General features: G+C 42.8%; 1 protein-coding gene across 1 annotated transcript in view; it reads left to right on the top strand.

Moving 5' to 3' along the window:
* The first annotated feature begins 467 nt into the window (after positions 1-467).
* Positions 468-17,456, top strand: part of LOC124008100 (cytosolic phospholipase A2 gamma-like) — a 27,464-nt gene continuing 10,475 nt past the window's right edge. The window contains exons 1-15 of the mRNA XM_046319074.1: positions 468-575; positions 1,014-1,068; positions 3,992-4,099; positions 4,368-4,510; positions 4,759-4,954; positions 5,170-5,269; positions 5,590-5,730; positions 5,823-5,900; positions 6,866-6,901; positions 9,295-9,447; positions 9,544-9,711; positions 11,251-11,331; positions 13,167-13,250; positions 15,744-15,898; positions 17,124-17,298. Of these exons, the coding sequence (XP_046175030.1) occupies positions 1,042-1,068; positions 3,992-4,099; positions 4,368-4,510; positions 4,759-4,954; positions 5,170-5,269; positions 5,590-5,730; positions 5,823-5,900; positions 6,866-6,901; positions 9,295-9,447; positions 9,544-9,711; positions 11,251-11,331; positions 13,167-13,250; positions 15,744-15,898; positions 17,124-17,298 (1,645 nt within the window). The 5' untranslated portion in view covers positions 468-575; positions 1,014-1,041. The remainder of the gene's footprint in view (positions 576-1,013; positions 1,069-3,991; positions 4,100-4,367; positions 4,511-4,758; positions 4,955-5,169; positions 5,270-5,589; positions 5,731-5,822; positions 5,901-6,865; positions 6,902-9,294; positions 9,448-9,543; positions 9,712-11,250; positions 11,332-13,166; positions 13,251-15,743; positions 15,899-17,123; positions 17,299-17,456) is intronic.

The following is a 17,456-nucleotide window of genomic DNA, read 5'->3' on the forward strand; positions in this document are numbered from 1 at the left end:
AGTCATTGAGGTTATTCACTAATCACAAAGACAACATGACATGACAAAAAACAGAGAGAGTTTTGCATAGCAGTCAGGGCAAATACTGTATATACTGTAGCAGCATTAAGGTACATCAGTAAGGCTGAGTGACATTAAAACAAAATATGAGGCAAGTGACATGTCATGTTGGTACAAGTGAATGTTAAATGGGCATAGGTGTAGGTCTACTGGTATTATTCAGTATGAGAACATCAGCCCCAAAATATCCTACCACTCCTGTTCCCCAAGGATGTGTCACTAATTATGTGGTACTGAGCAACAGTTAAGTTTCTCCTGGGTATTATCCCAGTATCTGTCACTCCCAGCGTGTGTGTGTGTGTGTGTGTGTGTGTGTGTGTGTGTGTGTGTGTGTGTGTGTGTGTGTGTGTGTGTGTGTGTGTGTGTGTGTGTGTGTGTGTGTGTGTGTGTGTGTGTGTGTGTAACTGGGCCTATATAAGATGACAGAGGACGGGACTAGAGTGTGGAGATCAAGAGGAGATCAACTTGGAGGTGAAGATTAAGACTGGACTAGTCTGCTGTACTATACATCTCTGGTAAGACATCTCTGTCTAAACACTGCAAGTAGCTTTTGTAGGTAGTTGTATTATTTTATCGATTATATATATATGATATTGTTGTAAAACCCTTTGACAATCTGTCTTTGAAAAAATTGCTATATAAATAAATGTGATTGATTGTTGTGTAATAGAATGATACAGGTGACCTATATTCAAATCAGTCTAGAGTCTTTGGCTTCTAGTTCTGAAGTCACATTGATAGATGTGTTTAGGACATATTAATATATATTAGAATGTCTTTGGGTTTCAACTGAGTACTATAAGTCCTTGGACACAAATGTGATAATTTAGGGTAATTGTCAATCACAGTAATGTTATTATTATTAATGTATTTTTACTACGAATAAGATCTTATCAAGAGTTTTCTGACCCTATGACATGGATACAAACAAAGGGATTGGTTTGTGTTTAAAGGATCTGTTTAGTTGACTCAGTGAGAACAATGTTGCAACCAAGAAATACTCCTAAGGTAAGAAACTCATCTTCACAATATAGAATAGGACATTTGTCTGAAAGAAACCACACAATATTGTAAATATCTTATTGATAACCTACATGACAAACCACAGATCCTAGGAACAGTTCACAAAGGGACTTTATAATTGAGAAAGGAGTATCCCCTAGCCAGATAACATTCGCTATAAATCATTGTTCATTTTGGTCCCTAAGACGAGGTTCTAATCTCATTCCTGGTACTTCATAGCACAAAACCATTACCTCATGTTATCTGGAATGCTCTTTAGGTTTAATCACCCAAAGACATTGTGAATCTTCTCTGTCAGTGCTATCTCATAGAGGCCCATCCTCAGTAGAACACACCCACAAAAAGTTAACAGAATACTCTATTCTGTCGAATAAAACAACCCTTAAAATGCAATACAAGCATTATAACATAATCTTGCAATTTTCCATGACAACTCTTGGCATTCTCTCAACGTGCTTCATGAGGTGGCCTGGAATGCATTTCAATTTCATTTCAATTTGTTTTCCTTCTTAATTTGTTTGTTTGAGCCAATCAGTTCAAATCCAATGAAATGTATTTGTCACATACACATGGTTAGCAGATGTTAATGTGAGTGTAGCGGAATGCTTGTGCTTCTAGTTCCGACCATGCAGTAATATCTAACAAGTAATCTAACCTAACAATTTCACAACAACTACCCAACTACTACACACAAGTGTAAAGGAATGAATACGAATATGTACATAAAAATATATGAATGAGTGATGCGTGAACGGCATAGGCAAGATGCAGTAGATGGTATAGAGTACAGTATATACATATGAGATGAGTAATGTAGGGTATGAAAACATATCAAGTGGCATTGTTTAAAACTTCTTAGGGATGAGACGAGCTGAAGTCCCGTTAATGGGATCGATTTGACAACAGCCAGTGAAAGTGCAGGGCGCCAAATTCAAACAACAGAAATCTCATAATTAAAATTCCTCAAACATACAAGTATTTTACACCATTTTAAAGATACACTTGTTGTTAATCCCACCACAGTGTCCAATTTCAAAAAGGCTTTACGACGAAAGCATACCATGCGATTATGTTAGGTCAGTGTCTAGTCACATAAAAACACAGCCATTTTTCCAGCCAAAGAGAGGAGTCACAAAAACAGATATAGAGATACAATTAATCACTAACCTTTGATCTTCATCAGATGGCACTCATAGGACTTCATGTTACACAATACATGTATCTTTTGTTCGATAAAGTTCACATTTATATCCAAAAACCTCAGTTTACATCGGCGCATTATGTTCAGTAATGTTTAGCTTCCGAAACATCCGGTGTTTTTGCAGAGAGCCACATCAATTTACAAAAATACTCATCATAAATGATGATGAAAATACAAGTGTTATGCATGGAATTAAAGATATACTTCTCCTTAATGCAACCGCTGTGTCAGACTTTAAAAAAGCTGTACAGCGAAAGCACACTGTGGAATAATCTGAGTACAGCGCTCAGAGACCAAAACAAGACATACAGATTCCCGCCATGTTGTGGAGTCAACAGAAGTTAGAAATAGCATTATAAATATTCGCTTATCTTTTTTTACATTTTTAATTTTACCTTTATTTAACTAGGCAAGTAAGTTAATAAGAACAAATTCTTATTTTCAATGATGTCCTAGGAACAGTGGGTTAACTGCCTGTTCAAGGGGAAGAACGAAAGATTTGTACCTTGTCAGCTCAGGGATTTGAAAATGCAACCTTTAGGTTACTAGTCCAACACTCTAACCACTAGGCTACCCTGCCGCCCCTTTGATGATCTTCATCGGAATGCACTACCAGGAATAAGTTCCACAATAAATGTTTGTTTTGTTCGATAAAGTCCATCATTTATGTCCAAATCCCTCCTTTTTGTTTAGTTCACAAATCCAAATTCACAAGGCGCGAGCACTAGGTCCAGAAGAAAAGTCAAAACAGTTCCATTGCAGTTCGTAGAAACATGTCAAACGATGTATAGAATCAATATTTAGGATGTTTTTATCAGTGAGGTTTTTTGGTGACAAGCCAAATTTCTTCAACCTCAGGAGGCTGAAGAGGCGCTGCTCCTCCTTCTTCACAATGCTGTCTGTGTGAGTGGACCATTTCTGTTTGTCCGTGATGTGTATGCCGAGAAACTTAAAACTTTCCACTACTGTCCCATCAATGTAGATAGGGGACTGCTCCCTCTGCTGTTGCCTGAAGTTCACGATCATCTCCTTTGTTTTGTTGACATTGAATGTGAGGTTATTTTCCTGACACCACACTCCGAGGGCCCTCACCTCCTCCCTGTAGGCCGTATCATTGTTGTCGGTAATCACGCCTATCATTATAGTCAGTTGTGTTGTGACAAAGTAGGGGTGGTATACAGAAGATAACCCTATTTGGCAAAACACAGAGTCCATATAATGCCAAGTACAGCTCAAAAAAACTAAGAGTAATGACAGTCCATCATTACTTTAAGACTTGAAGGTCAGTCCATTTGGAAAATGTCAAGAACTTTTAAAGTTTCTTCAAGTGCAGTCGCGAAAACCACCCATCGTTATGATGAAACTGGGTCTCATGAGGACGGCCACAGAAAAGGAAGACCCAGAGTTACCTCTGTTGTAGAGGATAAGTTCATTAGAGTTAACTGCACCTCAGATTGCAGCCCAAATAAATGCTTCATCAGAATATGAGGATGACATTTGTATGTAACACCACACCGTACTGTAATACATAGCTATGAATACGCATCCAGAATTAAGGAATAAAATACACTTTCCTGACAAAGTAAGAGTATAAGATATCAGAATCAACTAACTTTTCATTGAAATACTATGTTACTTTAGAAGTGTTATGGCTCAGTTAAACCAAACTGTATCATCTTTTTTTCTGTCTCTCATTCATTCTGTCAGACTGTGCGTCTGTCTGACTCCATCAATGATGAAGAGATAAAGTATGTGAAGGAGAGGAAGACTCAGATTAAGAAGTGGCTGAAAGGTCAGGGTTTCAACTGTGAACTGGTGGGTAGTCCTGTCTTCTCTATCTTTTAATCACTCTCTCGCACATCTCTCGCCACAGCCAACTACATATGGAGCCCACTCCCATCTCTCCAGCTGCCAGTTGTTAGCCCTGCCCCCTCCATTATCCTTATATAACACACTGTATGATGGGATACTGATGTAAAATCCTTTATATTTGATCTCTCTGTCTCTCTCTGTCTGTCTTTTGTTCTCTCTATATCTCTCTCTTTTATTCCTCTCTTTCTGTCTCTCTCTCCTCATCTCTCAGGAGGATGTTCCTAACATAGCGTTGCTGGGGTCAGGTGGAGGAGAGAGGGCAGCAGTGGGCATGCTGGGATCTCTGCATCAGCTGGAACAGGACAACCTGCTGGGCAGCCTCCTCTATATGTGTGGGGTGTCTGGCACCACCTGGTATACACACACTTATTTACTATTGTTTTTAGCAGGAAAGTTCATTTTGAATATGCTAGATATCTTGCTCTCTCCTTCACACACACACACACACACACACACACACACACACACACACACACACACACACACACACACACACACACACACACACACACACACACACACACACACACACACACACACACACACACACACACACACACACACACACACACACACACACACACACACACACACACACACAGGTGCATGTCATCCCTGTACAGCGATCCAGCCTTGTCGTTAAGTAAGCGTTGTGATGAAATTATAAAGAAGCTGAGGGGTCCTAAAGTGAACTTGAGCAAAGCTGTGGAGTGGCTGAAATTGAGGAAAGAAGAAAACCAGGACATCAACCTCACTGACTTCTGGGGCGCCTTCACTGCCTCCTATTTCATGAAAGAGGTCAGTGTATGTTTGTGTGTTTGCGTGTATGTCTGTCTGTCTGCCAGTGTGTGTATTTGTGTGACTGCCTCTGTTAGGCTAATAATCCCCCCCATCATCTCTTCACCACGGTTGTTCTCTCTTTCGCCCCCTCCCCCATCTTTCCCTGTCTCTCCACCCCCCCCCCATCTCTCCACTCCCATCTCTTCCCCCTTGTTCTCTCTCTCCTGCATCAGATGCACACTCGCTGTCTCTCTGAAGATGCTCACATCATCAAACCCTACCCCATCTACAGCGCCATAGAACTAGACTGCCACAAACAGGATGACACTAAAGGTGACTTATGCAGGGTTCATGCAAGCTCGGAAGTTCAGAACATTCTTAGTTTCCTAGTTCCGAGTGCATAGTGAACGCAGCATCAATCAATCAAATGTAATTGCATTACATTTTTAACAAAGACAATTGTCTCACAGTGCAAGAACAATATAAATAATATAAACAACTCATGCAATATGAATCATATGAACTAACACTCATCTGTAGACACCCAAAAAGCAAGCCAGGCATTAGTCCCAGTCGGGCTACATAGCGAATAGTTTGTCATTTCAGACAAAGCCAATTAATGTACATTTCTGTAATTTACCAATTTTCTGTAGGGGTGTGGTTTGAGATGACCCCCTACGAGAGTGGCTTCTCCGGATTGGGCGCTTTCATCCCCACTTCCTGTCTTGGGAGCAAGTTTAAAGGTGGAGCTCTGAGAGAGAAGAGGAAGGAAATGGACATGGTTCTGCTGCAAGGTGGGGAACCCATAGACACACACATGTACAAGCAAACGTGTGCACACACCCACACATCAATTTATTGTTGTTTGTTTGTTGTTGCTGGGCAGGTATCTGTGGTAGTGCCATTGCAGACATGCAGATAAACAATGATGAGGTAGTAAAAAGGATCTGGAGCTTGTTTGGAGGTAAGCTACAGTACAGCATGCTAGTTAGCCTGCTAGTTGTTAAGTGATAATGCCAGTGAAGCCGATGTTTGGAGGATATTTTGGCACAGGAGTTGTTAGGCTCGAGAGAAAGCCAAGGGTCGGCGAACTGTGCCAATATATCCTCCAAACACCGGCTTCGAGGACTTAATCACTTTTATACAATGGGCTAGTTACATATTCAAATAATGATTGACATTTTTATTAAAAACATTTTGATGAATTTATTAATACTATTTCATCCTTCCACAAGATATAGTCGCAACACAAATCTAGGGTTGCTACCCAAGCCGGCTGGTCGGTTAAGTTGTTAGAGATGTGATCCAGTCGTTCAGTCTTTTTGTTCTGCATCTATGGGCGTGACCCAGTCGTTTGTTCTCAATGTTCCTTTGCCATACTGGCTGTGATCATCTTTAATATTGCAGGTAGATTATAGCTTCCATCAATGTAATTGTCTTCATCGCTTCCAATCCCCCATATATTTTTTGAAAATATACATACATACATACAGTGGGGAGAACAGTACCTTTATAAAATGTATACATTTCCATGTTTTTACTCCTGTCCTTCCTCTACTCTCAACCTCTCCCATCTATTTCTGATGTCCATCCGTTTTGATTTCTAATTGCCATATCTTTCAAACTGTACTTTTTCAAAACAGTTCTTAACCTGTATACGTTTTACGGGCACAGTATGTTTTACATTAGTTATCTTGTTGTTATTAGTTGTTATTAGTCCCAATCTTCAGCTCCATTTAACCCCTTCCATCTATCTCTTAACACCATCCATTGATTTCTATTTGCCATATATTTTTCTACTGTGCTGTGATCTTTCACAAAAGTTCTGAACTTTTCTATTCTCATTGTTTTTACAGATTGTACATTTAAAATAAACTGTTTTGTTAAAAGTATTATTATATTATTGATCAATTGACTATGACTTTTCAGATCGCCCAGTAGTGCCATCTGCAGGGTTTGGTCCAGGTAAATATTACAATTCTTCAACCATTCCTGGACCTGTGACCTTATGGACAGTACCAAAACAAATGATCCAATGATTCCTCCTCTTCACAGCAATATCTGCTTTGCTGGGAAGGTTGTATCCCCCATATAAATAACATTCTATTGGTTGCGAGAATTAGTATAATCATTTAAATGGAAAAGTTTTGAATCTGGCGTCATTTTGCGTATCAGTTCAAAAACCATGTGCCATGGAATCGGTACGTCAACTATTTCGCAATCTATATGGCACAGCGGTAAATTCTTTGGTCCTTAAATGAAACTGATACTTTTTTATTTATCACAATTTCCTTTAACCAATTCTGGGTTCCTGAGTGTTGCAGCGGTCCAAGGCACTGCATCTCAGTGCTAGAGGTGACACAATAGTTCCTTGTTCGATTCCATGCTGTATCATAGGGCGGCGCACAACTGGCCCAGTGTCGTCCGGGTTTGGCCGTCTTTGTGAATAAGAATTTTTTCTTAACCAACTTGCCTAGTTAAGTACAGTTGTTTTTTTAAGTTCCTTACATTTGAGGTAAATGCTGCAATTATTTGGTTGTAATTTTGGGTAGAGCAGACATTTCCATATGTTTCTGTTAGCTGCATGTGTGACATAACTCCACCAGTCCTATTTATGATATCATCTACAAAGATGATACTTATTTATTTTTAAACAAATGTTTTTTTAATCAATTAATATATTTGAGTTTAACCACAATATTTGGTGTATTATTTGATTACATTTCAATTGCAAACAACCAAGATGATTGTTTTAATCTCTACCTGGCACACCCGAAGGGGACTGGCCACACCTCCGAGCCTGGTTTCTCTCTAGGTTTCTTCCTAGGTTTTGGCCTTTCTAGGGAGTTTTTCCTAGTCACCGTCGATCTACATCTGCATTGCTTGCTGTTTGGGGTTTTAGGCTGGGTTTCTGTATGGCACTCTGTGACATCAGCTGATGTAAAAAGGGCTTTATTAATACATTTGATTGATTGATTGCAAAATAGCAATATTTTCAAATAACTCAAAGTGAGAGGTTAATCTGAATAAAGGGAAAAAGGTCTTTAAAAAAATATAAGGTGAGACATTCTTACTAATTCGCTAGAGAACCAGTTCGGTCTTTAAGTATAACTTTTGTATGACTGAAACCTTTAGTGAGATGTCTAATGCTTGAATATTTAATCATTTCTGCCCGCCAAATTCATATTCATTATATAAATAGACCCGTTTAATTTTGTCTGGCTTGCGGTTTCAAATAAAATTCTATATTTTTTTCTCATATAATTTAAAACCTGTTGGCTAGGTGTAAGCAAGACCATAAGCAAATAAGTCAACTGGGAAAAGACTCAACAGTTAATCAGGGTAATATTTCCACAAATAGAAAGGTATTTACCTTTCCATGGTAGCAAGATTTCATCTATTTTTGCTAACTTTCTATTAAAATGATTGGAATGAGAATTTCTTTCTTTCTGGATATTTATACAGAGTATATCCACATCACCGTCAGACCATTTTAATGGTAAACTACATGTTAATGTAAAAATAGTATTCTGTAGTGATCCAATATGTAATATTTATCACACACAGTTATCACAATTTGGTTGTAATCCAGAGGTTCGAAAAATTATCCAGATCCTCTGAGACTGTGGAGGGATCCAGGTTTTGGACGTTCTTATCCCTTGCTTGCTAACTAGCCAATTGCAGCTAATTACAGTCACGGCAAAAAGCCAGAATAACAGCAATGTACCCGCATTTGCATTCGTTTAATTAAGCTGTTTTCTAGTGACATTATTTGAGTACATCCATAACAGTGGGCTAATGAGGCGCAATTTTGCATGGCATAGAAATTTGCTCACGTGTCAAGGAGATCGAATTGGTAAATTGAAACAATGTTGCAAATGTCGGAGATAGACAGCAAGTTTTATACAAATCTCTGCTGTTGAAAACTAAATGTTAGTCTAAAAGAAATGTGAGATAATGTCTAGATGCTTTTATAGTAGAGATCAAGTTTATAATTTGCCTGGCTGGACTGTTGAGATAGAGAATTACGTAGTCAGATGGAACAGAGTAAACAGCTATTTTAATGTCATAGATTTAGCCGTGGAATCGACACCGGCTGGAAACTGGTTTTATCCAATCAGCATTCAGGATTAGACCCACCCATTGTATTATAGACAATTATAGATAGGCTGTTGGGCGAAGCTATAGGAGGTCAGGCTCATTGTAATAGCTGGAAAGGAATTGGCCAAGAGGATATCCTCAAGGTCCGAGGGCGGGACTTGAGATTTAGATGTCTCAGACATGGTTACCTCATCATGAGAGGAGGTTGTGTTTCCAAATCCCTCTGCTACACCTGACCAACCTGCTTTGTTCTGCAGGGTACGAGAGCAGTAAGGTGGTGGAAGAGAAGGTGTGTGAGTGTGTGCCCTCCCGAGTGGTGAGGTGTGTGTCTGAGCTGATCAAGTACGCTGATGATCCAGATCCACTGAAGACAAAGGAAGTCATCACCACACTGGGACAGCTACTGAAGGGTGAGTGAGTGAGTGAGTGAGTGAGTGAGTGAGTGAGTGAGTGAGTGAGTGAGTGAATTATCATGAACTGTGTGATAATGAGTATAATGACTCTAGGTCTTGTGAGCAGTAAGGGCGAGATGCTGTGGAACATGGACCCTGAGAGCTGGAAGAGAACCAGCCTGGTGGAGAGAAAGAAGTTCATAGAGACAGTCAGTCTGGAGCTCATCCTCTCCTCAGACAGCTGGGCAAAAGACTGGAAGGACAAACGCTACACCTGCAACGGTAACGAGACAACTGCTCGGTCCACAGATACCACACAAAAATAACAAACAAAATGACCATGCCCAACGTATTTCAAAGTGGAACATGTCACTAAGCCTAACAAGGGAAAAGAAAGGCTACAGCTCTGGGTAGCAAGTGACACTACCCTACCCAAATCTCTCATTGGAGGTACACAGCAGATTGAACTCATTATCCCAACAGTGAGAGGAGCAAGAATTCCCAGCCTGTGCAGGGGCCTGGAAACTAATCAATGTTACTCTCTCCAACGCAGCACATAACTAATTATCCACCGCAGCGGCAAGTTTAACAAACAAAGGCAACCAACACTGGGCTTACCAAACAGCACAACTCAAAACAGCTGTACCAAAAACTGCAAACAAGCAGCTACAGAGTTTATCAAACACTAACTCCACATTTTCTCACAAACAAAATACACTTACCAGTTATCTTAACGAGACTAGAATTAGGCCTACTGGCATACTTTTCCATGTAATGCACCATTTGATGTTGTCACAGGACAACCAAAATCACTGATACTTCTCTAAGGCACTATACCAAACACTTATAAGACTATGCAGCGAATACCAACTAAAGCGCATCCCAATTAGCATTAATCCCTTATAATGCAACAAAATACTATACGCAAAAATGTCTAGGAACCAACCATATAATCCCAGATGAGCCATCACTTGTCATGAACTGGCTCGTATCCCGTAACAAAAAGGGAGACAACGCAGAGATCATGGAATAGAAAAATATATTTATTAACAGAGGTAAACTAGGGGAGGCTGGTGGAGGGAGAAATCAGAGGACAGGTTATTGTACTGCTTGGGAATGGCATCATGAACGCTATCAAACACATCTCAAACACGTGTTTGGTACGATTTCTCATTCCGTTCTATCCATTACAGTGAACCCATGATCCGATTTCCCCCGCCACCAGCCCCCTGTGGTTCAGCATCATGTCCAGCCGCTCAGTCACTAAAAGAATACGTGTTCCTGCTGTAGGGGATAGTGGTTACTGGCTAAGTGTGTGTGCACGCACATATCAGACAATAGTAACCAGCAGAGGGATAGAAATGGAAGATTGGCTTGCAAGGTGGTAGATTGGGGTTGGTGAGCAGGCGTACAACAATGACATGCAACCTGAACGTCAGGAGTTCAAATCAGTTTCTGGTCCATCTTGACAAAAGTGCTTTAAGTGTATTTGTTTTCTAATTATTGTTGCTAATGCATATTTTTGACAGTACTTTCCATTGACAATTTACCCTTATCCAAGCCACTCCAAGTTAATGCCTAATCCTAACCACTCAAAGTTAATGCCTAACATTAACTAGTGATGTTAGGTTTGATACTGGAGCTCTGAGGCATGTGTGGAAGTCTCTAAGCAGCTAACTTTGAAGCAGTGTGCCGATGTGTGTATTATTTTATCAAAAGTATAACATCAATGACGTCTGAAGCTTCATTTTTACCACGTGCTTTTTCAAACCGTGTGATACATGCCAGACCATGAGGTCATCTTTGTCTTATTCTCTGCAGATGAAGCGATGTCCAGGGAGTCGATGAGAACATCGAAAAAGCCAGACAAAGTGCCAATAACAAACTCCTGGCTCTCCGATGGTAATGTTGTTTTTTTCATTAAATCAAATCAAACTTTATTTGCCACATGTGCCGAAAACAAGTTGTGTAGACTTTACCATGAAATGCTTACTTACAAGCCCTTAACCCTTAACCAACAATGCAGTTCAAGAAAAAAGACTTACCTTTACCTTTCTATCCAGTATGTACTTACCTTTCTATCCAGTATGTACTTACCATTCTATCCAGTATGTACTTACCATTCTATCCAGTATGTACGTACCTTTCTATCCAGTATGTACGTACCTTTCTATTCAGTATGTACGTACCTTTCTATTCAGTATGTACGTACGTACCTTTCTATTCAGTATGTACGTACCTTTACCTTTCTATTCAGTATGTACGTACCTTTACCTTTCTATCCAGTATGTACGTACCTTTCTATCCAGTATGTACGTACCTTTCTATCCAGTATGTACTTACCTTTCTATCCAGTATGTACTTACCTTTCTATCCAGTATTTCCTTTCTATCCAGTATGTACTTACCTTTCTATCCAGTATGTACTTACCTTTCTATCCAGTATGTACTTACCTTTCTATCCAGTATGTACTTACCTTTCTATCCAGTATGTACTTACCTTTCTATCCAGTATGTACTTACCTTTCTATCCAGTATGTACTTACCTTTCTATCCAGTATGTACTTACCTTTCTATCCAGTATGTACTTACCTTTCTATCCAGTATGTACTTACCTTTCTATCCAGTATGTACTTACCTTTCTATCCAGTATGTACTTACCTTTCTATCCAGTATGTACTTACCTTTCTATCCAGTATGTACTTACCTTTCTATCCAGTATGTACTTACCTTTCTATCCAGTATGTACTTACCTTTCTATCCAGTATGTACTTACCTTTCTATCCAGTATGTACTTACCTTTCTATCCAGTATGTACTTACCTTTCTATCCAGTATGTACTTACCTTTCTATCCAGTATGTACTTACCTTTCTATCCAGTATGTACTTACCTTTCTATCCAGTATGTACTTACCTTTCTATCCAGTATGTACTTACCTTTCTATCCAGTATGTACTTACCTTTCTATCCAGTATGTACTTACCTTTCTATCCAGTATGTACCTTTCTATCCAGTATGTACTATCTATCCAGTATGTACTTACCTTTCTATCCAGTATGTACTTACCTTTCTATCCAGTATGTACTTACCTTTCTATCCAGTATGTACTTACCTTTCTATCCAGTATGTACTTACCTTTCTATCCAGTATGTACTTACCTTTCTATCCAGTATGTACTTACCTTTCTATCCAGTATGTACTTACCTTTCTATCCAGTATGTACTTACCTTTCTATCCAGTATGTACTTACCTTTCTATCCAGTATGTACCTTTCTATCCAGTATGTACCCTTTCTATCCAGTATGTACGTATGTACTTACCTTTCTATCCAGTATGTACTTACCTTTCTATCCAGTATGTACTTACCTTTCTATCCAGTATGTACTTACCTTTCTATCCAGTATGTACTTACCTTTCTATCCAGTATGTACTTACCTTTCTATCCAGTATGTACTTACCTTTCTATCCAGTATGTACTTACCTTTCTATCCAGTATGTACTTACCTTTCTATCCAGTATGTACTTACCTTTCTATCCAGTATGTACTTACCTTTCTATCCAGTATGTACTTTCCTTTACCTTTCTATTTACTTTCTATTCAGTATGATTACAACGGAAGGTGTGTGTTATTCCAGTAAAGCAAGGATACAGAACAGACTATACACTCTCTCCATCACTGGGATTATTTTTGACCAGTTGAAATTAATTATTTGAAATTGGTGTGTGTGTCTCCCCCAGGGTTGTGGATTGTGCAGAACATTTTCCCTCTGGTCCAAAAATGGGAATGGGGAACCACGTCCAACTTCCTCTTCAAGATCGACGGTACAGTAACATCAGACCTCTTCCTAACTTGATAGCATAACTAGTATCAGTCATCAGGATCGTATGTTTCCCTCCAAAATAGCAGCTTTCTTGGTTGGTTCTCTTTTCTCTCTCTACCCCCCTCTCTCCTCTCTCCCTCTCTCTGGACCCCCCATTTCTCTCTATCCCCCTCTCTCTACCCCCTCTCTCCTCTCTCTTCTCCTCTCTCTGGACCCCCATTTCTCTCTATCCCCCTCTCTCCTCTCTCTACCCCCTCTCTCTCTCTCTACCCCCTCTCCCTCTCGCTCCCCCCCTCTCTCCTCTCTCTCTACCCCCTCTCTCTCTCCTCTCTCTACCCCCTCTCTCTCTCTCTCGCTCTCGCTCCCCTCTCTCTACCCCCTCTCTCTTCTCGCTTCCCCCTCTCTCTACCCCCTCTCTCTCTCTCTTCTCGCTCTCCTCTCTCCTCTCTCTCCCCCCTCTCTCTACCCCCTCTCTCCCTCTCTCTTCTCGCTCCCCCTCTCTCTACCCCCTCTCTCCTCTCTCTTCTCGCTCCCCTCTCTCTCTCCCCTCTCTTCCTCGCTCCCCCCTCTCTCTACCCCCTCTCTCTCTCGCTCCCCTTCTCTCTACCCCCTCTCTCTCTCGCTCCCCCCCCTCTCTCTACCCCCTCTCTCTTCTCGCCCCCCTCTCTACCCCCTCTCTCCTCTCGCTCCCCCTCTCTCTACCCCCTCTCTCCTCTCGCTCCCCCTCTCTCTACCCCCTCTCTCTTCTCGCTCCCCCTCTCTCTACCCCCTCTCTCTTCTCGCTCCCCCTCTCTCTACCCCCTCTCTCTTCTCGCTCCCCTCTCTCTACCCCCTCTCTCTTCTCGCTCCCCCTCTCTCTACTCCCTCTCTCTTCTCGCTCCCCCTCTCTCTACCCCCCTCTCTCTCTCGCTCCCCTCTCTCTACCCCCTCTCTCTCTCGCTCCCCCCTCTCTCCCTACCCCCTCTCTTTCTCGCTCCCCCTCTCCCCCCTCTCCCTCTCTCTCTCTCTCCCCCTCTCCCTACCCCCTCTCTCTTCTCCTCCCCCTCTCCTACCCCCTCTCTCTTCTCGCTCCCCCTCTCCCTACCCCCTCTCTCTTCTCGCTCCCCCTCTCCCTACCCCCTCTCTCTTCTCGCTCCCCTCTCCCTACCCCCTCTCTCTTCTCGCTCCCCCTCTCTCTACCCCCTCTCTCTCGCTCCCCCCCTCTCTACCCCCTCTCTCTTCTCGCTCCCCCTCTCTCTACCCCCTCTCTCTTCTCCCCCTCTCTCTACCCCTCTCTTCTCGCTCCCCTACCCCCCTCTCTCTTCTCGCTCCCCCTCTCTCTACCCCCTCTCTCTTCTCGCTCCCCCTCTCTCTACCCCCTCTCTCTTCTCGCTCCCCTCTCCCCCCCCTCTCTCTACCCCCCCTCTCTCTTCTCGCTCCCCCTCTCTCTACTCTCGCTCCCCTCTCTCTACCCCCTCTCTCTTCTCGCTCCCCCTCTCTCTACCCCCTCTCTCTTCTCGCTCCCCCTCTCTCTACCCCCTCTCTCTTCTCGCTCCCCCTCTCTCTACCCCCTCTCTTCTCGCTCCCCCTCTCGCTCCCCCTCTCTCTACCCCCTCTCTCTTCTCGCTCCCCTCTCTCTACCCCCTCTCTCTTCTCGCTCCCCCTCTCTCTACCCCCCTCTCTCTTCTCGCTCCCCTCTCTCTACCCCCTCTCTCTTCTCGCTCCCCTCTCTCTCTACCCCCTCTCTCTTCTCGCTCCCCCTCTCTCTACCCCCTCTCTCTCTCGCTCCCCTCTCTCTACCCCCCTCTCTTCTCGCTCCCCCTCTACCCCCCTCTCTTCTCGCTCCCCCTCTCTCTACCCCCTCTCTCTTCTCTCTCTCTACCCCCTCTCTTCTTCCCCCTCGCTCCCCTCTCTCTACCCCCCTCTCTCTCTCGCTCCCCCTCTCTCTACCCCCTCTCTCTCTTCGCTCCCCCTCTCTCTACCCCCTCTCTCTTCTCGCTCCCCTCTCTCTACCCCCTCTCTCTTCTCGCTCCCCCTCTCTCTACCCCCTCTCTCTTCTCGCTCCCCCTCTCTACCCCTACCCCTCTCTTCTCGCTCCCCCTCTCTCTACCCCCTCTCTCTTCTCGCTCCCCCTCTCTACCCCCTCTCTTCTCGCTCCCCCTCTCTCTACCCCCTCTCTCCTCGCTCCCCCTCTCTCTACCCCCTCTCTCTCTCTTCTCCTCTCTCTGGACCCCCATTTCTCCTCTCCTCCTCTCTCTGGGCTCCCCCTCTCTCCTCTCCTCCTCTCTCTGGACCCCCATTTCTCTCTACCCCCCCTCTCTCTACCCCCTCTCTCCTCTCTCTTCTCGCTCCCCCTCTCTCCTCTCTCTTCTCCTCTCTCTGGACCCCCATTTCTCTCCTCTCTCCTCGCTCCCCCTCTCTCCTCTCTCTTCTCCTCTCTCTGGACCCCCATTTCTCTCTAACCCCTTCTCTCTCTACCCCACCCCTCTCTCTACCCCCCTTTCAATCTCCCCAGATACTAACGTTCCGAGCAGCATGGCATCCAAAGAGAAGATTCACCTGGTAGACGCTGGGTTAAAGTTGAACTCTCCCTACCCCCCCGTCCTGCGCACATCGAGGAAGGTCGACCTCATCATCTCCTTGGACTTCAGCGAAGGAGACCCCTTTGAGGCAAACACACACACACACACACACAATGTTTATTCCTATTCAAGACTTTCAGAAGAACATGATGTGCCTAGATAGTAGTGACCCTCTCAATTCAAGGGGCTTTATCGGCATGGGAAACACATGTTAACATTGCCAAAGCAAGTGAAGTAGATAATATACAAAAGTGAAATAAACAAAAATGAACAGTAAACATTACACTCACAGAAATTCCAAAAGAATAAAAGACATTACAAATGTCATTATGTCTATATACAGTGTTGTAACAACGTAAATGATTAAAGTACAAAAGGGAAAATAATTAAACATAAATATGGGTTGTATTTACAATGGTGTTTGTTCTTCACTGGTTGCCCCTTTCCTGTGGCAACAGGTCACAAATCTTGCTGCTGTGATGGCACACTGGTATTTCACCCAGTAGATATGAGTTTATCAAAATCGGGTTTGTTTCAAATGATTTGTGAATCTATGTAATCTGAGGGAAATATGTCTCTAATATGATCATACATTTGGCAGGAGGTAAAGAAGTGCTGCTCAGTTTCCACCTCATTTTGCGGGCAGTGTGCACATAGCCTGTCTTCTCTTGAGAGCCAGGTCTGCCTACAGCGGCCTTTCTCAATAGCAAGGCTATGCTAATTGAATCTGTACATAGTCAAAGCTTTCCTTAAGTTTGGATCTGCCACTGTATACTCTCTGTTTAGGGCCAAATAGCATTCTAGTTTGCTCTGATTTTTTGTTAATTCTGTCCAATGTGTCAAGTAATTATCTTTTTGTTTTCTCATGATTTGGTTAGGTCTAATTGTGTTTCTGTCCGCTCTCTCCCCTCTCTTGCTCTCTCTCTAGGGTGTAGGGGCTAGGGAGTAGTGACTAGGATGTAGGGCCTAGGGCACATGTCAAACTCATTCCACGGAGGGCTGAGTGTCTGAGGGTTTTCGCTTCATCATTGTACTTGATTGATAAATGAAGTTACTAACTAGTAAGGAACTCCCCTCATCTGGTTGTGGAGGTCTTAATTGAAAGAAAAAAAATAAAACCTGAGCCACTCAGCCAGCCATGGAATGAGTGACACCCCTAACCTAGGGACTAGGGCCTAGGTAAAAGTTACTAGGAAGTAGGTATTAGTGACTAGGAAATAGGGACTAGGGATTAGTGTCTAGGGAGTAGGGACTAGGGGCTGGTTTGGAGAAGGACATTGACATAACCATACTACTGATTCTGCTCTTCACAGACGGTGTTTAATGCCAAAAAGTATGCGCTTCAGCAGAAGCTTCCCTTTCCCCCAGTGAAGGAGAGTGTGAGGGAGGAGAAAGACCATCCGCAGGACTGCTACGTTTTTGAGGGGCAATACCCTGAAGAGCCCACCATCATGCACATGCCCCTGTTCAACCTGCAGAACTGCCAAGGTCAGTTGTAGACACAGACTACTATGATGACTATCTGTGTCTGACTTTTATCCTTGTCTCTCTGACTACGCCCTATTCTGACATCTCTTTTTTCCCCTGTCTTTTTTTAATTATCTCTGTGTCATGTCTTTTTCTTGTTTATCTGCACCAACTGTCTG

Source organism: Oncorhynchus gorbuscha, linkage group LG21 (assembly GCF_021184085.1).
Source record: "Oncorhynchus gorbuscha isolate QuinsamMale2020 ecotype Even-year linkage group LG21, OgorEven_v1.0, whole genome shotgun sequence".
NCBI lineage: Eukaryota > Metazoa > Chordata > Actinopteri > Salmoniformes > Salmonidae > Oncorhynchus > Oncorhynchus gorbuscha.